Source organism: Heptranchias perlo, chromosome 6, assembly GCF_035084215.1.
Source record: "Heptranchias perlo isolate sHepPer1 chromosome 6, sHepPer1.hap1, whole genome shotgun sequence".
Lineage (NCBI taxonomy): Eukaryota > Metazoa > Chordata > Chondrichthyes > Hexanchiformes > Hexanchidae > Heptranchias > Heptranchias perlo.
This window is the reverse complement of record NC_090330.1, coordinates 44,848,980-44,869,550: the sequence shown is the minus strand read 5'-3', so window position 1 is coordinate 44,869,550 and position 20,571 is coordinate 44,848,980. Positions and strand designations below refer to the sequence as shown.

Here is a 20,571-nt window from a genome sequence, read left to right as displayed (position 1 = left end):
ATTTGTTTTTCGCCCTTGTTTTCTCTGCCTTCCACTATTGCTTCTTCCCTTTCTGTCTTTTGTTTCTATCCTTGTTTTCCCCCTCCTCTGTCTCCCTGCTCAGGTTCCCATCCCCCTGCCATTCTAGTTTAAACCTTCTCCAACAGCACCAGCAAACACCCCCGCGAGGACATCGGTCCTGGTCCTGCTCGGGTGTAACCCATCCCGCTTGTACAGGTCCCACCTTCCCCAGAACTGGTCCCAATGTCCTAGGAATCTAAATCCCTCCTTCCTACACCATCCCTGCAGCCACGCATTCATCCGGACTATTCTCCTGTTCCTATACTCACTAGCACGTGGCACTGGTAGTAATCCTGAGATCACTACCTTTCTGGTCCTGTTTTTTAATTTATCTCCTACTCCTTAAATTCACCTTGCAGGACCTCATCCCTTTTTTTTAACCTATGTCGTTGGTACCGATATGGACCACGACTACTGGCTGTTCACCCTCCCCCTCCAGAATGCCCTGCAGCCGCTCCATGACATCCTTGACCCTAGCACCAGAGAAGCAACATACCATCCTGGAGTCACGTTTGCGGCCGCAGAAACGCCTATCTGTTCCCCTTACAATTGAATCCCCTATCAATATACCCCTGCCACTCTTATTCCTCCCCTCCTGTGCAGCAGAGCCACCCGTGGCGCCATGAACTTGGCTCTTGCTGTTTTCCCCTGATAAGCCATCTCCCCCATCAGTATCCAAAGTGGTATATCTGTTTGAGAGGGAGATGGCCCCAGGGGACTCCTGCTCTACCTGCCTAGTCCTTTTACTCTACCCGGCGGTCACCCATTTCCTTTCTGCCTGCGTAATGTTTACCTGCGGTGTGACCCACCTCACTGAAGGTGCTATCCATGATAATCTCAGCATTGCGGATGCTCCACAGTGAATCCACTCGCAGCTCCAGCTCTGAAATGCGGTTAGCCAGTAGCTGCAACTGGACACACTTCCTGCACACATGGTCACCAGGGACACCTGTAGTGTCCATATCTTCCCACATAGTGCAGGAGGAGCATATCATGGATGCGAGCTCTGGTGTCATGACTTGCCTTAGATTTACACTGCGTTCACCTCTTGGACTCCCTTCCATCTCTCGGGACTCCCTTCCATCTCTCGGGACTCCCTTCCATCTCTCGGGACTCTCCTTTTACACCGTACTCACCTCTCGGGCTCTCCTCCCGCTCTCGGGCTCTCCTTTTACACTGTGCTCACCTCTCGGACTCTCCTCCCGCTCTCGGACTTGCTAACCTACATTGGCTCCTGGTTCCCTAAAGCCGTAAATTTATAATTCTCATCCTTGTGTTTAAGTCTCTCCATGGCCTTGCCACTTCCCAACTCTATAACCTTCTCCAGCGGTACAACACTCTTTTCCCCCCCGCCCCAACCCTCCCACCTTCCTGAACTCTGTTCCTCTTACTCCAACCTCTTGTGCATCCTGCTTCCTTCACCCCATCATTCAGCTGCTTAGGCTCCATGCTAGGAAATTCACTCCCTAAATTCTCCCACCTCTCAACCTCCTTTTAAGACCCTCCTTGAAACCTATCCCTGATCGCGCTCGGTATCCATTTCCTCTCCCCCCCCCCCCCCCCCATGGCTCTGTTAAATGTTTTGGGATATTTTTTTCTACATTAAAGGCACTGTATAAATGAAAGTTTTTATTGTTAAGTACTGAAGTGGGGATTCCAAGCCCTCCAAAAATGAACTTCAGTGAAAATTGAATAAAAAGTCACCCTTTTGCTTTTTAAGACCTTTGTTAATGTTATTTATGTTATTGCTGATGACTCAAACCGATACAACTTGGCCAAGTGATTTGTCCTTGCTGAGTTTTGTTCTTCTGCTGCCTCAGGAATTTTTATGCAGAAATGCAGTATTTGAGCAGCAAATTGCATTATACGATTTGTCATGGGATGTCACGTCTTGACAAATCACTTCTATTAGACAGAACACACTTATTTTGTTCCATTTTTTTATTACTAAATATTTTGTGCCTGTAAGAATGTAGAATGCATAACTGTAGAAACGTATGATTGTGGAAGTTTACTAATGCATGATTACAAATCAGGTCCCAGACCCAAAAAACATCACCTAGAAATACAGAAATCTGGCAACAAAGGGATAGAAATTTGATGGCATCAGGGGTCCTCACTCCCTGGGATCTTCTTATGGAATCTTAGAGTCTGGGGACCCCAGCTTGAAAACCAATGGCCCTTTACTGCTTCTTCACCCTGAGTCTTCATGTGGATTTCAGAATCGAGAATCAATCAGATCCTACCGGGAACCAATTACATCCCAGAAACACGTATGCATTGTAATTCCTAATTGATTCAGGTACAAAAATGACCATTCACATTTTCTATGGCATACACTGTCATTACTGTTCCCCACCTTCATTCCCCAGCTCAATTTCTGCACAGCTCCACTCCCTGGCTCTGGCTGTCATTTCTATGGCTCAAGACCCAGTTGCCCTGCTCTTTGTGGCTCCAGGTCCCACTGTTGCTGCTCACTAGTTCCAGGCACGAGTCACCACCAGCTTCCAGCTGTGGTCTTTGCCATTGCTGGCTCCTCACCCCCAGCTTTGTTGCCCTCACCCCCACCATGTTGTAAGAGATTGAGCTCTGTTAATTATCAATTAAATGTAGGCTCTAATGAACAGTACAGTTTAATAATCAAAACCAGCCAGGATATAGACACTAAAAAGTCAGTCCAGCTCCAGGTGTCCTGGGCAATAGGATGGGGTACAGGAAGGTTATGTTTTTAGGGTGTTAGACGGCCTACTGGAATGGACTAGCATACCCGTGTTCTTTATTTTTGTAATAGTACATGAACAGAAGATATACTAATTGTACCAAGTGTCTCTCATCTTACTCAGTGTCCTGTATGTTTTGCCTACGGGAAATAAATCAGCTGATGAAGCTAACTGAATGACATATCAACAGGTGTTAACTCGATCCATCTTTAGAGTGATTGAAGGAGCACATGCATAATACACAGAGATCCAGTCGAAAACACAAGGGAGTTTAATTGTTACACTCCCAGGTCCCATCACTAACTAAGTAGATATAGGGCAGTTGGAATTAGCTCCCGTAAGGAGCAGGCGACCAAACCTCTTGAAAGAGTGGCTGACACCAGTAAACCGGAGTAGATATCTGCAGCAGACCTGAATTCGTAACACTTTCCATCTGACCATGTTTCAAGGAAGGTAGCAATAATGACATTGTGGTGACGTTGACTGTGGAGTCAGTTGATGCCAGATCATTTCAGGAAACCACAGTATTTTTAATTCGGGAACATACAAGGTTTCATTTTTGATTTCTGTCTCATTAGAAAGGTTTTGAAATCAAAGTTTACCTCATATTGATGTGGAAGATAACTTTTGGCCTGAGGCTTTCAAGATTAAGTTATCATTTCTCAGTAGGGCTTCTATTACTTACAGTAACTTGCATTTATTTAGCACCTTAATGAGGAAAATATCCCGAGGTGCCTTTTAGGTTGTGGGGGGGGGGGTGGCAAAAAGATAGTAACAGGTAAAGGACTGTATGCTGAGCAGCAGAGGGAGAAATTAGGAGGGATCACTCAAAGCTTGGTTTAATGATGGAGAGAGGCAGAAGGGTTTCAGGACGGAGTTCCAGGGCTGAAGGTTCTGTCGCCAATGGTGAGGGAAGAGAGGGAGAGATACACAAAAGGCCTGAGTCGGAGGACTGAAGTGTGTGGGAGGTAGGGTTGCCAATTCTCCCAGATTGTTCTGGAGTCTCCCAGAATGTGACATGGATCTCCCAGGCACTACTGCTGGGAGAGAGAGGGAGACGGGGGGATGGAGAGATCGGGAGAAAGAGGGAGACTGGGGGTCGGGATGTAAGGAAGGCTGGGAGTAGGAAGGATTAGGGCTCAGGTGGGGTGAGAGAGGGAGACTGGGAGATGGACGGTCAGGGGAGTAAGACTGTGGGATGGGGATGTTGGGGAGAGAGGGAGATTGGGGTTGGGGCAGAGTGGGAAACTGGAAGTGGGGGAATTGGGGCTCAGGCGGAGGAAAGAGAGAGACTGGAGGTTGGGGGATTGGAGGTCAAGCAAGAGGTGGGGGGGGAAGAAAGGGAGACTGGGGAATGGGGTGGGATTGGGACCCCCATTTTCTGCAGAGCTGAGAGCAGCAGCAATGTAGTGAGTAGGAGCAGCCAGTAAAAAGGTGAGTGAAACCTGGGGCTTTACTGTGGCTGAGTGGAGTACAAGGGGACGAAGACTGAGGATTCCCACTGGAAGAACCAAGGGGGAAGGGAGAATAAAGGTTCTTGAACTGAGAGCTACTAGAACATGGAATATTACTGGTGAAATCGAAGTCCCTCCCACCTCTGGATTTCCCCTCTGCGAATTGCTCCCCCACCATCGGTTTGCCCTCTCCCCCACCCTCTGTTTCCCTTCTTTGCTTGCTCATACATGTCCTGTTGCTTCTCGGAACTTCTCGCACAATAGCTGCTGGGGCAAAACCATGAGGAAAGATACTCAGCTACAGGGACCCAACCTATATAAGGTAAATGCTATAACATTTGCAAACGTCGCATGATTAGATGGTGGTGCATCTTCATGAACCACTGAGTAGTGGCTTGATACAACTGAGTGGCTTCCTAATCCACTTCAGAGGCAGTTAAGAGTCAACCACTTTGGTATGGGACTAAAGTCACATATAGGCCAGGGCGGGCGAGGACAACAGATTTCCTTCCCTAAGTGACTGCTTTGAGTTTTTCCGACAATCTGGCAGTTTCATGGTCACTTTTACTGTTACCAGCTTTTTATTTCCAGAATTTTTAAATTGAATTGAAATTGTCAAACTTAAGGTGAACTAATACTTAGGATTCCACAAATGCTTCTCCTAAAATGAAGCCTATTTAAAGCAGGGAATACTGTATAGGAATTCCCTGTTTGTGTGTGTGTGTGATGAAACATAGGAACAGGAGTAGGCCATTCAGCCCCTCGAGCCTGTTCCACCATTCAATTAGATCATGGCTGAATGAGGATTGTGTGTTTTTCTAATTTGAGTGGCAGAGCCAGCAATGTTCCTTTCTAGTTTGTCCAGTATCTCATGTAGAGAAAGCAGCAGTAAACATAGAAACATAGAAAATAGGAGCAGGAGTAGGCCATTCGGCCCTTTGAGACTGCTCCGCCATTCAATATGATCATGGCTGATCCTCTATCTTAATACCATATTCCCGCTCTCTCCCCATACCCCTTGATGCCTTTTGTGTCTAGAAATCTATCTAGCTCCTTCTTAAATATATTCAGTGACTTGGCCTCCACAGACTTCTGTGGTAGAGAATTCCACAGATTCACCCCGCTCTGAGTGAAGAAATTTCTCCTCATCTCATCCTAAATGTCCTACCCTGTACCCTGAGACTGTGACCCATCGTTCTGGACCCCCCAGCCAGGGGAAACATCCTCCCTGCATCCAGTCTGTCTAGCCCTGTCAGAATTTTATATGTTTCAATGAGATCCCCTCTCATTCTTCTAAACTCGAGTGAATACAGGTCGAGTTGACCCAATCTCTCCTCATACGACAGTCCTGCCATCCCAAGGATCAGTCTGGTGAACCTTTGCTGCACTCCCTCTATGGCAAGTATATCCTTTCTCAGGTAAGGAGACCAAAACTGCACACGATACTCCAGGCGTGGTCTCACCAAGGCCCTGTATAACTGCAGTGAGACATCCTTGCTCCTGTACTCAAATCCTCGTGCAATGAAGGCCAACATACCATTTGCCTTCCTAACTGCTTGCTGCACCTACATGTTTGCTTTTAGTGACTGGTGTACAAGGACACCCAGGTCCCTTTGTACATCAACATTCCCCAATCTATCACGATTTAAATAATACTCTGCCTTTCTGTTTTTCCTTCCGAAGTAGATAACTTCACATTTATCCACGTTATACTGCATCTGCCATGTATTTGCCCACTCACTCAACTTGTCTAAATCGCCTTGAAGCCTCTTTGCATCATCCTCACAACTCACAATCCCACCTGGTTTTGTGTCGTCAGCAAACTTGGAGATATTACATTTGGTTCCCTCATCCAAATCATTGATATATATTGTGAATAGCTGGGGCCCAAGCACTGATCCCTGCGATACCCCACTAGTCACTGCCTGCCACCCCAATAAAGAACCATTTATTCCTACTCTCTGTTTCCTGTCTGTTAACCAATTTTCAGTCCATGCCAGTATATTACCCCCAATCCCCTGTGCTTTAATTTGGCACACTAACCTCTTATGTGGGACTTTATCAAAGGCCTTCCGAAAATCCAAATAAATCACATCCACTGGTTCTCCCTTATCTATTCTACCAGTTACATCCTCAAAAAACTCCAGTAGGTTTGTCAAACATGATTTCCCTTTCATATATCCTTGTTGACTTTGACTAATCCCGTTGATATTTTCTAAGTGTCCTATTATCACATCCTTTATAATAGACTCTAGCTAGGCTAACCAGTCTGTAGTTCCCTGTTATCTCTCCCTCCTTTTTTAAATAGTGGGGTTATATTTGCCACCCTCCAATCTGCCGTAACTGTTCCATAATCTATAGAATTTTGGAAGATGACAACTAATGCATCCACTATTTCCATGGCTACCTCTTTTAGTACTCTGGGATGCAAATTATCAGGTCCTGGGGATTTATCGGCTTTCAGTCCCATTAATTTCTCTAGCACTATTTTTTTACTAATACTAATTTCCTTCAATTCCTCCTTCTCACTAGTCCCTTGGTTCCCCAGCATTTCTGGGAAGTTATTTGTGTCCTCTTCCGTGAGGACAGAATCAAAGTATTTATTTAATTGCTCTGCCTTTCCCCTGTTCCCCATTATAAATTCTCCCGTTTCTGACTGTAAAGAACCTACATTTGTCTTCACTAATCTTTTTCCTTTTACATACTTGTAGAAGCTTTTACAGTCCACTTTTATGTTCCTTACAAGTTTGCTCTCATACTCTATTTTTCCCCTCTTAATCAATCACTTGGTCCTTTTTTGCTGAATTCTAAACTGCTCCCAATCTTCAGGTTTGCTACTTTTTCTGGCAACTTTATATGACTCCTGTTTGGATCTAATACTATCCTTAATTTGTTTTGTTAGCCATGGTTGGGCTGCATTTCCTTTTGTGTTTTTGCGCCAGAAAGGAATGTATAATTGTTGCAATTCATACATTCGTTCCTTAAATGTTAGCCATTGCCTATCCACAGTCATGCCTTTTAATGAAGCTTCGCAATCTATCATAGCCAACTCACTCCTCATATCTTCATAGTTCCCTTTGTTTAGATTTAGGACCCTAGTTTCACTTTCCATCATGTTATGGTCACTCTTCCCTGAAGGGCCTCACACAACAAGATTATTAATTAACCCCTTCTCATTGCACAATACCCAATCTAGGATAGCCTGTTCCCTGGTTGGTTCCTCAACGTACTGGTCTAAAAAACCATCTCGTACACACTCCAGGAATTCATCTTCCACAGTATTATTGCTAATTTGGTTTGGCCAGTCTATACGTAGATTAAAGTCACCCATGATTACTGTAGTACCCTTGTTACATACATCTCTAATTTTCCTGTTTGATCCCATCCCCTACATTACTACTACTGTTTGGAGGCCTATAGATAACTCCCACCAATGTTTTCTGCCCCTTGGTGCTTCTTAACTCCACCCAGACTGATTCTACATCTTGATTTTCTGAGCCAATTTCCTTTCTCACTATTGCTCTGATTTCATCCTTTATTAACAATGTCACTCCACCTCCTTTTCCTTTTTGCCTGTCCTTCTTAAATATCGAGTACCCTTGGATATTCAGCTCCCAGCCTTGATCACCCTGCAGCCATGTCTCTGTAATTGCTATTATATCATATCCGTTTACATCTATTTGCGCTGTTAATTCGTCTACCTTATTACAAATGCTTCGTGCATTCAGATACAGTGCCTTTAGATTTGTCTTTTTAACATTTTTAGACATCTTAACATTTTTTTGTACTATGGCCTTATTTGTCTTATTACCATTTTTTCTTACCCAGTCCCGATTTGTTGTCTTTTGTTTGTACGTTCTGTCTCCTTACCCCAATCACTTTCCTGCACTACTTCTTTGTCTTTTCTCTTTAGCGTTCTAGATTTCTCTCCACCGGGACCCTCCCCCACACCCCCCCCTTTTTAGTTTAAAGCCCTATCTACCTCCCTAGTTATTCGATTCGCTAGAACTCTAGTCCCAGCATGGTTTAGGTATAGTCCGTCCCAGTGGAACAGCTCTCTCTTTCCCCAGTACTGGTGCCAGTGCCCCACCAATCTTTGAGCCACGCATTCATCTCCCTGATCCTATTGACCCTATGCCAATTTGCTCGTGGTTCAGGTAATAATCCAGAGATTATTACTTTTGTGGTTCTGCTTTTTAATTTAGTCCCTGGCTGCTCAAACTCTCTCAGCAGAACCTTTTTCTTCATCCTACCTATGTCGTTGGTACCTACATGGACCACGACAACTGGATCCTCCCACTCCAAGTTCTTCTCCAGCCCGGAGGAGATGCCTACCCGGTGCCAGGGTTAAGGACAACATAGCCTTCGGGACTCATGCTCCTGGCTACAGAGAACAGTGTCTATCCCCCTAACTATACTGTCGCCTACCACACCCACCTTCCTTTTCACTCCCCCCAGTTGAACGGCTTCCTGTACCACGGTGCCGTGGTCAGTTTGCTCGTCCTCCCCGCAGTCCCCGCACTTGTCCACAACGGTTGCAAGAACCTCAAATCTATTGGACAAGCGCAGGGACTGAGGCACCTGCAATACTACCTCCTGGATCCCCGTACCTGCCTCACTCGCAGTCATACCCTCCTGTCCCTGACCACGTGTCAATTCTGAAGTATTTAATCTAAGGGGTGTGGCTGCCTCTTGGAGCAAAAGGTCCAGGTAGCTTTCTCCCTCCCTGATGTCTCGCAATGTCCGCAGCTCGGACTCCAGCTCCTCAACTCGGAGCCGCAGTTCCTCGAGTTGCAGGCACTTACTGCAGATGTAGTCGTCCTGGACAAAAATGTCCACAAGCTCCCACATATTACAAAGGGAGCAAAAGATTGGAGCTAGATGCCAACACGGGAGGGAAATGAAAATAGTGAGTAGCCCAGATCCCGAAAGTGGGCTTGAACTCCAGCAAACTTGTCATTATGAAAAAATGTTTGCAAACTATTGTGCCTGGAATGGGGTGGCATTAAGCTAGAAGAGTGATAAATCATTTTTATTTTGATTACAATAAGGTTAAGTGAGTGCATTCTTGCATTTAAAAATGATTTATATCATTACATTGTATGCTTCGCACACTAATTTACACATTTCAGCAAAGACAGGCAGATTTTCCATTGCATTGTTCACAGTGAATCAGAAGATGTGGGCCTAGAAATTTGAGTTTTTCAGGCGTAAAATGGGCGCCTAAGTGTCCAATATGGCAGGTGGCGCGCGTGCGCCCGTCCCATGCCAAAAGTGCACCGCCTAATATATTGATCCATAGACATCAAGTACGTTTGCTGGAACGTTTCAGGAATCTCATTATAATATTTAAATAATGTCCTATGTTGGTTGTAGGACTCTTTTGTGAAATTGGTCTTCCCCACGTGACAAACTCACCCAGCAACTCTTGGCACTAACAGCCAGCAAGGACCCTGCAGGGACAGTGTTTATAGGGCTTCTCCCTTGTATACAGGTTAGTTGCTGTTTATCCTGTTAGGCTGCTGGTTAACTTCTCGGCCTTTTTTTGGGCTATTTTCTACCTTCTACAACTGAATTCTGACTTCTGGGAACAACTCTGTGCTGGTACTGGACTGCTTTTGTCTGCTTTGGAAACAGTTTCACTGCAGTCATGGGTGGTCTGGTAGATCTGCCTTTGGGGCTGGAGGAGGAGCAGGGAAGAATACAGAAGAGAGCAGGAGCAGCTGGGAGAAGAGGGAGGAGGAGGGAACTGCGCAGGAGGCCATCTCCACATTGAGTCTTCAGGGAGCACTTCTCGTATCTCAACTTCACTGTGGAGTAATGTAGAAGGCCTCTGCACTTCACCAAGGAGGCTGTCAATGAGCTATGTCATCTCCTGCAGCCCCAAACCAGGGCATGAATAGCACTGTTTGTGGCTGTCATGATCACTGTGGCCCTTAACTTTTACTCCACAGGGTCATTCTAGGCTGCAGCAGGCAACATCGGCAGCATCTCGCAATTTCCAGTGTACTATATCAAGGAGGTGGCCGAGGCTCTCTACACCAGGAGGAATACCGACATCACCTTCCCCATGGACAGAGCAAAGCAAGACAAGAGAGCACAAGGCCTCGTCTACATTGCAGGCTTCCCAGAATCCAAGAAGCCATAGACTGCACTCATATTGCCCCAAATGCCTCCCCCTCATCAGCCTGGTATCTTTCTCAATAGAAATCACTCCCTGAATGTACAGCTTGTTTGTGCCCACAGGTAGCGCATCATGCGGGTCTGTACCTGGTTTCCTGGCAGCAGTCATGATTCATTCATCTGGCACCGGTCCTCTCTGCTGCCTTTATTCCAACCAGGCCATCAGGTCACAGTATGGCAACTTGATGACAAGTGATATCCCCTCCAGACATGGCTCATGACTCCTGTCAGGAACTCGGGCACAGCCTCATAGCTGGCCTACAATGAGAGCCACACCGCCACCAAAAATTTCATTGAGCAGACCATCAGCATGCTCAAGTAACACTTCCACTTCCTGGACCCTTCAGGAGGAGCTCTAAATAACACCCCTGGCCATGTTTCCAGATTTGTGGTCGTGTGCTGCATGCTACATAACTTCACCATACTGAGATACCAGCTCTTACCACCTAGGCAGCAAGAAGTGGAAGAGGAGGAGGAGGAAGAACAGCATGAAGAGGAGGGACAGCAGTAGCAGCATTGACTACCAGTGCCCATAGCTTCCAGAGTTCTCAGAGATCAACTCTTCCAAGACAGCTTCACCTGAACCACTGCTTCCATTCCCATTACACCAAACAGTTCTACAATCCTTATCACTACCGTCCTTACTACCATCATGCGATTGACTTCCTTCAGTCCAGCCTCATGGATCTTGCCCTCAACTGACAACAAATAGGAACACCAACACTAAATCCAGTAAACAGAAACTTTACTTCAACAACTCGCTTCAGATTTGAATATAAGTAGAATAATTAATAATCACCCTTGTGTAGCCCCCTTGTGCTTGTGTTGTATGCTCATTTTCCTATTGTAGTGCTCCTATGAGTTTTTTTTCGTTCCTGGGATGTGGGCGTCGCTGGCAAGGCCAGCATTTATTGCCCATCCCTAATGTGACCCCAGTGGCTATAAATTGGGAGGTGGAACGCAGCTGAGCTTCCATTGAGGATAATTCAGATGGCCGTGGTGGGCGACTTCGAGCAGCTCTGGGCCTTTTGGGCCGGCTGCAGACTGCAGCATCTCAGCGTGGGCTGGGTCAGTCTGACCCAGTTGGCTGTGTGGGACTAACAAGGGCACCGGTGGAGTGGATGGTGGGCACGCAGGCATGCTGCCATCCTGAGAGAGGACAACCTCTCCCAGGGGGCCAAGGCCACTCTCCTGGGAATGCGTCTCAACACTCCTCCGGCTCTGCGCGAGAACAGAGTGCAGGAGTGATGTGACACTTTGGAAGCTCCTGCCAACATTGGCCCCAACATCCAAGATAGCAGCCAACTGTGCTTCCATGGCAGCAGCGTGAGCTGCCATGTAAGCTGTCAGAGCTGTCACTAGAAGCTCCATCATGGTGCAACCATCCCCCTCCACCGTATTGTGTTCATTGAGATGATCACTCGCATTAAGCTCGGAAACTGGAAATTTATCTTTTGAAAGCACTTATAGCACTATATACAGGATATAGCACTGTATTTTTAAAAATTGGCAGTTTGCTTGCTTAGTGCTGAGAAACCAACAAGGAAAAAAAAAAGCGGCTTGACGACGGGCAGTGGCCAAAGCCCTTGGCAGAACATTGCCACTGAGTGTGTAGGTGCCCAGAAGGCAGAGGTGGACCAGAGGGAACAGGACACACAGGTAGGTGAGTATTGGTAACAGGTAGAGCTAATGGGTGTGGGCACCTAGAAGTCCAACGATGATGGTGACCTGAATCCTGGGGTCCAGGGAGAGGAAAGGACTCAATATCTACTCCCTCCATCAAAGACGCACTGTGGCTGCTGTATGTACTATCTACAGGATGTATTGCAACAAATCACCAGGGCTACTTTGACACCACCTTCCTACCCCATGACTTCTACCACTGAGAAGGATAAGAGCAGCAATGTTGTGGGAACATCATCACTTCCAAATCACACAGTATTCTGACTTCAACATGTGCTAGCATTCCTTCATCATTGCTGGATTAATATTCTGGAGTTCCCTACCTAACACTATTGTGGGAGCATCATCACCACAAGGACAGCAGTGGTTCAAGAAGCACACCACCATCTTCTCAGGGCAACTAGGGATAGGTAATAAATGTGGCCTTGTCAATGTAGTCCACAACCTGAGAACAAATTTTTAAAAGTGGTCAGAGGAGAGGTCTGACGCCTTAAAGCAAGTTAAGGTTTAAATAAACTGAAGCCCAATAAGGCCCTAAATTAAACTGAAATGTAAAGAAACTTAAGCCTACCTACAGCACCACCCTGACAAACTGACCTAGGAAATGGAGGTTAGAGCAGAGGTAGTGTCACCAAGTATTGGAAGGACTGAAAGATAAGTACAATGGTAGTATAGATACCTTACATTTAAAAGTAACACTTGTCACTGCTTTCCAAGTTGAGCTCACGTTATTGTGATTCATTTTTAAAAGAGAAAACTCTAATTGGTTGCTTTTTAATTACCCACGGTACATTTCACACAGTTAATGTTTTAAACTTTAGCTACATTTTCTTTCTCAGTTAAAGTTGTATATTGGGAATTTGAAAATACTCTAGAGTGAAATCTTTCAGATTGCAAAGTCTCCACAAAACAATACAGTATTCATAAAAATACAATTTTTTTAGCTAATTGAGCGCACCCTGCTACTTAAGAATCATTAAATCTGTCTTTTTTCCTAGTGATGCTGTAGAATTTCAATGTTAAAAATGTACAACCAATTTTAGTTATTTGTATTTTTGGTATGAGATAGATCTCCCAGGAATAATCTGAACATAAAAAATGATACAGATTATTTAAAGGGGGGGTCAATATTTGCATAAATTACAGTTTGTGAAATTTAGTGCCGTTCTTTAAGCAAATTCTTCTACAGTTGTGTTACTGCTAATTGTAACAAATCTAGTTGAAAATAGGTCATTTACATTTATATATAGGACAAGCATGTAAAGATGCTTCTATCTTTGACTATTTTCAAGTCAGCCCATCCTCACAAGAACCACAGACCTCATTGTTTAATTTGTTGGCAGCCTGCTACATTCTGCATTTAGAGGTGATAGCGAAAGTATTGAGATTTTCAGTAATAACTTGCATTTCTACAGTGCTCCTGTCTCAGAGTGCTTTACAGGACCCAAGAAAATCTGTTTAATTTTCCAGCTGATTAATACTGTGCAACAATAAAGTGGTAAATAGTAGATTTAAATCCCAGTAGACTAACTACTTAACAGGTATCAATACTGGTAAAGGATGTGGGTTTGACACTTAAGTGTGTGGGCAAGAAGGTGGCAGATGGAGTATAATGTGGGGAAATGTGAGGTTATTCACTTTGATAGGAAGAATAGAAAAACGGAATCTTTTTTAAATGGTGAGAAACTATTAAACATTGGCGTTCAGAGAGACTTGGGTGTCCTCGTAAAAGAAACACAAAAAGTTAGCATGCAGGTACAGCAAGCAATTAGGAAAGCAAATGGAATGTTGGCCTTTATTGCAAAGAGGTTGGAGTACAAGAGTAAGGAAATCTTACTACAATTGTACAGGACTTTGGTGAGACCTCACTTGGAGTACTGTGTACAGTTTTGGTCTCCTTATCTAAGAAAGGATATACTTGCCTTAGAGGTGGTGCAATGGAGGTTCACTAGATTAATTCCTGGGATGAGAGGGTTGTCCTATGACGCAAGGTTGAGTAGAAAGGTCCTATACTCTTTGGCGTTTAGAAGAATGAGAGGTGATCTAATTGAAACATATAAGATTATGAGGGGGTTTGACAGGGTAGATGCTGAGAGGTTGTTTCCCTGGAGAGTCTAGAACTGGGGGGCTTAGTTGCAGGATATGGGGTCGACCATTTAAAACTGAGATGAGGAGGAATTTCTTCACCCAGAGGGTTGTGAATCTTTGGAATTCTCTACCCCAGAGGGCTGTGGATGCTGAGTCGTTGAATATTTTCAAGGCTGAGATAGACAGATTTCTGGACTCTAGGGGAATCAAGGGATATGGGGATCGGGCAGGAAAGTGGAGTTGAGGTCGAAGATCAGCCATGATCTTATTGAATGGCAGAACAGGCTTGAGGGGCCATGTGGCCTACTCCTGCTCCAATTTCTTATGTTCTTATGTTCTTGCTTTTCCCTTCTGATGGGGTAAAATTTTTCTCTGTCTGCTTATTTGAATAAATGTAACCCCACCAGCAAAAAGGGAAAAAAAAGTTATGTGTTTGAATATTCTCTCTCTCTCTGCCATTTGGGTCTCTTTCTTTCTGTCTGTGTAATTGACACAATGTATATCCAATGTACTGGGACGTGCTGTTCTCTGTGACTGGCCTGTTTGAACAACAACGACACCTTTTGATTGGTGTGATGCTGTCCCAGCCTAATATAAGATATGTGATTTGAGAACCTTTCACTCATTCACCTGACGAAGGGGATAATCTCCGAAAGCTTGTGATTTTAAAATAAATTTGTTAGACTATAACCTGGTGTTGTAAGATTCCTTATATTTGAATAAAGTTTGGGAGGTTTCAGCCCAGTGCCCAGTTGGTACTGGTCATTAGCATAAAATTGCCTCTAATTTGGCATTAAATTGGATGGCTACTTAGATGTGGGAAATGGAAATATTCAAACTGACGCAGTAGGGAGGGTATTCTTACAGGGCCAAGGCACATTAGAGGGGCAAAGTAACAGAAGTTTACTCTGCAGCTAGCTGTGCTATAACTGGAACACTGACACTGTGACAAATGTATTCCACTCCACAGCATCTTTCAACATCTTTCACCTGGATGAGGACTAAATTTAACCTCTTCTCTCCCCACAAAACATCCCCAAAAAATTTAAAAGAGCCTCTCCCAAGATAAATAACCACCATAGTAATGATTAAAGAGTCAGTATCTCCTCTGGCATTGCTCATAAGGGGTCAAGACCAAGTATTCATGTCAAGCAATTCTGCCGGGGGCAGAATTGGACCAAAGCGGGGAAAGAGGATAGAGGAAGGGTTCGGGGGAAAGAGGAAATAGGGAAAGGAGAAAGGAAGGAGAAGGGTTATGAGGTGATTGGGAGGATGTGAAAATGTGATTCCCTTATTTTTAATTTTAATTCAGCAAGTTTTTTTTCCTATACAGGTAGCTGATTGATTAAGCAATAACCCATAACAGGAGTTTCAATCCAGACAGAAGGAGTGCAGAAAGGAATTCAATGAAATGGAGAGAAAATTTAATATGCAAGGAGAATGGATTAATAGTTCAAGGTAATTGGGGAAAAATCTTCACCGCTGGGGAGCAAATACTTTTGGTATATTTTTATGTTCACTTCTGAATTTCACCCTGAGGAAACCTTACTTATCATATTCTGGAATATGAGACATTTCAAATAATTTTTAACCTAACTGTGAACAAAATTTAAAGAAATAAGCCTAGATTTTCCTGTGCCCATCCCCCAATTCAGGGGACGACACAGGGATCCATTACATTGGATTCTCGTCCGATCCAGCATCCACCTATTTCTCCAATGCCAATTCTGGTGGATCTCAGAAGTGCTCACCTGAAAATGGGCAGAAATATTTAAATGAGATGTGGTGACATCATCTATCCCATTTTCTGTCATTGCTCCAGAGCATAAATGTGGTAGCAGTCATATCTGTATGCAATGTCCAGGATTGCTAAATGCTGAGGAAAAAGCAGAAGTAAATTTAAAGAGCTAAACACACTTTATAACACATTACAGTTTTAAAATGTTATCTTTATTTTTGTTCTTCTTGCTCATGGCAACTTTTTTTCGATCTGTCTTTCTGACATTTGCTGTGGATTGCTTTCTCTGCCTCCTTTCCCCACCCCCCCTCCCCCCCAAGATAGGGCACAATTGTTTGCCTCTGGGATTCACCTCTACCTATATTTCTTGGAAGAAGAGGAAGAATTAAAATAGGCCAGCCTGTTACGGCTGCAACACACCACCCACCTGCCAGTGCCCCCAAACCAGAGGTTACAGGCAGATGCACTCCTATATGAATGTGCCTGAGCAGCAGCCTGAAGAGATCGCAGGGGACAATGTTCCGCTGGCTGCAAGGCACCTTTCTGCCAATCTGATATGGGAGACTTTCGCTTGACTATCACATCTGACTACTGCATGAACAGTCATATGTACGTCCTCCTTGCCTTCCTATCACTAACATGCCATCAACTATGCTACCTTTGTGCTCCAAATTACAATTTCTATTTATTCCATCAGATGAAAGCAACTTTGCATGCTCAACAAATAATGATTTGTTATCATAACAAAGATGCAGAAAATCTATTTCATCCGGTGGGGGAATCCAGAACAAGAGGGCATAATTTTAAAATTAGACACTCCTAAATGTGCTAGCCCACAAATGACCAGAATTATTGTATTAAATTTCACAATTTGCCAGAGTGGGATTTGAACTCATGATCCTTTAGGTTGCTAATCCACTACCATAACCACTAGGCTACAGTACCCATAATAACATCTTATGACATTAATCTAAGGACAATTACAGCTGCACTAAACAAAGGGTCTCCAAAGGTTTCACCTGTTCCTGCAGCAACAAAGAAAAAGCTGTTACATTTTGGGTTTTTACGCTAGATATTTTCCTTTGATTCAGCATCACTGAGCACTCTTGCAAAAAGTCCTCAAATCTCATAAAATGTACCTTTTATTTGCCCAATTTCTAGGTAAATGTAGCAAGACCTAGGGATTGAATAGAGAACTTGTCACTGTCTTGGGTTCTATCTATCCATGTGTTTTAATGGGCTGAGGCAAACTATGCTGTTACATTTTTATCTGAATTGCAGGTTGATTGTAATGCTCCAGATGTTTTTGTTAACATTCACCATATCTGAAACAATGAATAGATGTATCAACGAAGGTAACATAACCGTACATTATTTTTCCATGTACCTAAATTGCATGTAAAGCATGTCTCAGATTTTGTTAACACTGCTTATTAAATTATTCATTTACTTCCATTCTTTGATTGACTTGGACTATTTTCCATTAAAGAAAATCCAAGTTTTCCATTTTGCAATAAGAAAGTCTTTGGCTTAAAATTTTCAGCTTTAGAAACAAAAACTGACCAGAAAAGCCCATTGTGGTCAATCTGTCTAGTCAAGGTATCTAGAAAATATCATATCCCACAATACTTCTCATACGCTCTAATAAAACTTTTTCTTCAGGCACTTATCTAACTCTCTGGGTGGCAACTTTAAACTGCTGGCTGCCTGTTCCTCGCCTGAAAAATGGGTGACTGGCAGTTGAAAATCCGTGCTCATCTTTCCTGCAACTCCGTGTTAGAATCTCTCCAACCTGGTTTCCGCCCATGCCTCAGCACTGAAATAGCCCTAACCAAAGTCACAAATCCTCTGTGACTGTGATGCATTTTCTGTCCTTAGCTTCTCCACAGCCTTTGACATGGCTGACCACACCATCCTACTCCAACATCTCACCTCCGTTGCTCAGGTCAGTGGGACTGCCCTTGATTGGTTCCACTCTTGCCCATCAAATCATAGCCAGAGCATCTCTAGCAATGGCTTATCTTCCTGCCCCACACTGTTACTTCTGGAAGCCCTCAAAGGTTTATTTTTGGCCCCCTCCTTTTCTTCATCTACATGCTGCCCCTTGGCAATATTATTGAAAGACATGGGGTCAGCTTCCACTTGTACGCTGATGACACCCAGCTCTACCTCTCCACCACCTCTCTCGGCCCCTCTACTCTCTGTGTTCTCAGACTGCTTGTCCAACAGCTCGTCTTGAATGAGCCACAATTTCCATTAAACATTAGTAGAACAATGCGTTTTCATAAGAACATAAGAAATAGGAGCAGGAGTAGCCAAACGGCCTCTCGAGCCTGCTCCGCCATTCAATCAGATCATGGCTGATCTTCGACCTCAACTCCACTTTCCCGCTGATCCCCATATCCCTTGATTCCCTTAGAGTCCAAAAACCTATCGATCTCAGTCTTGAATATACTCAACAACTGAGCATCCACAGCTCTCTGGGATAGAGAATTCCAAAAATTCACCACCCTCTGATTGAAGAAATTCCTCCTCATCTCAGTCCTAAATCGTCCACCCCTTATCCTGAGACTATGCCCCCTAGTTCTAGACAGTCCAGCCAGGGGAAACAGCCTCTCTGCATTTACCCTATCAAGCCCCCTAAGAATTTTATATGTTTCAATGAGATCACCTCTCATCCTTCTAAACTCCAGAGAATATAGGTCCATTGCCACTGATTCCGTCCTCCTAATCGGCTACTGCCTCAGGTTGAACCAAACTGTTCACAACCTCGGCATCCTATTTGACCCTGAGCTGAACTTCTGACCCCATAATCTCTCCATCACAAAGACTGCCTACTTCCAGTGCTGTAAAATTGCCTGCCTCCATCCCAGCCTCAATCCATCTGCTTCTGTAACTCTCATTTATGTCTTTGTCACCTGCAGACTCAACCATTCCAATATTTTCTTTCCATTCTCCACCCTCTATAAAGTTCAGTTCATTCAAAATTCTGCTGCTGTTATCCTATGTCCTGCTCACCCATCACCCCTAGATTGCTGACCTACATTGGCTCCCAATCTCCCAAAGCCTCAAATTTAAAATTCTCACCCCCACATTTAAATCTATTCATGGCCATGCCCTATCACTATAACCTTCCCCTGCCCTACAATCATCTAAGAACACTGAGTTCCTCTAACTCTGGCCTCCTGTGCATCTCCCACTACCTTCACCCCACCATTGGCCTTCAGCCGTCTAGGCCCTAAGCTCCAGAATTTCCTCAGTAAACCTCTCCATCTATATGCCTCCCTCTCCTCCTTTAAGACCATCCTTAATACCCACCTCTCTGACCAAGTTTTTAGTTACTTCTTCTACTATCTCCTCCTTTGTCTCAACATCCATTTTTGTCTGATTATGTTGCTATGAAGCGCCTTGGATTATTTTTCTACATTAAAGGTGCTATATAAATGCAAGTTGTAATCTGCTGAATTTCTACCACTTACAATAACAAAGTGCTGCTGTATTCTAACAAAGATCTTTTTAATTTATATTATATTCTTCAGATGGGCTTACCACAATCTTTGCTCTTGAAGGGGAGTATGCTCGTTTAAGGTGTAGAGTATGCAATGGATCCACTCCACTTGTCATGAGTGACTTTCAAACACACGGATTTACAATCACTTGGTTTAAAGACACTTACGAAGGTGGTCTTGTGGAGCTTTTAGGCAAAACAGGCAGAATTACTTTTGAAGGATCCTTATTAGAATTTTGGCCTGCAACCGTCAACGACAGTGGAAGATATAATTGTTCTGTCTTGTAAGTAGCAATGAGGGTAATTATCCATACAATGGGGGAAGACTTTCAGGTTGGGTGCCGGATGGATGCGATGTCGACAGTGTGCCCAAAAACCAGCAAAAGCTGACACAGCCTCCAAAAACATGACAACTCAAGAACTCCCCTAGCAAGTAATTACCCAGGCTTTGTAACTTGAGCTGCAGGTGTACTCAACATTCCTTTACTTGAAGGAGAAAAAAATAAAAGCCTGAAGGGCAAATGTAAACGTTGAAGGCACAGAACTGGTAGTGCATTTCTAGGAGGGTTAGGGGCATGCTACACTGGAAAATGTTTAATTTTTATATTTTAAGTACTTTTATACTTTACAAATAATAGGTTTTTAATCAAGAAGTGGATAACCAAGGTGACATTTGGATTTTCAACAGGCCACCATGACCATCACTTACCTAAAAGATAATTTAATAATCCCCCTGCTGCCTCAGGTCGCTACACACATTCTCCCTTTGGAATGACGTTCCCATCCCTTTCACAGAAACACTCTTCTCCAAACCTCCCAGCTCAGTGACACTCTTGTCCCTCATCCTCTTGAGCCTTATGTCTCACCAACCTAGATAAGCTAGTACTTTTTCACCACTCCATTCAAGGTGGTACTCGTCCCTCCTCCCTAAAGTTCATGTGGGCACTCCTTGCCTTCCTTCAGTTCATGCTGGCACTCTCACTCCCCCATCTCTTCCAGTTAATGTTGGCACTTTTCTTTCTCGCCACCCTAAAACACAGCTCTCAGCTTCTCCCTTTTGCCCCCCAACCACCATTCCTGTCATCTGCCTCCTTCTCTCTTCCCTTCATTATTATTTAATTCCCTCTATGGCTATCC

The 20,571-nt window shown here is 44.1% G+C and overlaps 1 protein-coding gene across 3 annotated transcripts in view; it reads left to right on the top strand.

Moving 5' to 3' along the window:
- Window positions 1-20,571, top strand: part of LOC137322518 (interleukin-18 receptor 1-like) — a 72,101-nt gene that overhangs the window by 18,563 nt on the left and 32,967 nt on the right. For 2 of the 3 annotated variants that reach the window (XM_067985443.1, XM_067985442.1), the window contains exons 2-4: window positions 15,522-15,646; window positions 17,208-17,281; window positions 19,466-19,718. In XM_067985443.1, coding sequence (XP_067841544.1) covers window positions 15,600-15,646; window positions 17,208-17,281; window positions 19,466-19,718 — 374 coding nt within the window. In that variant the 5' untranslated portion in view covers window positions 15,522-15,599. The remainder of the gene's footprint in view (window positions 1-15,521; window positions 15,647-17,207; window positions 17,282-19,465; window positions 19,719-20,571) is intronic. The other variant, XM_067985444.1, reaches the window with a different exon arrangement.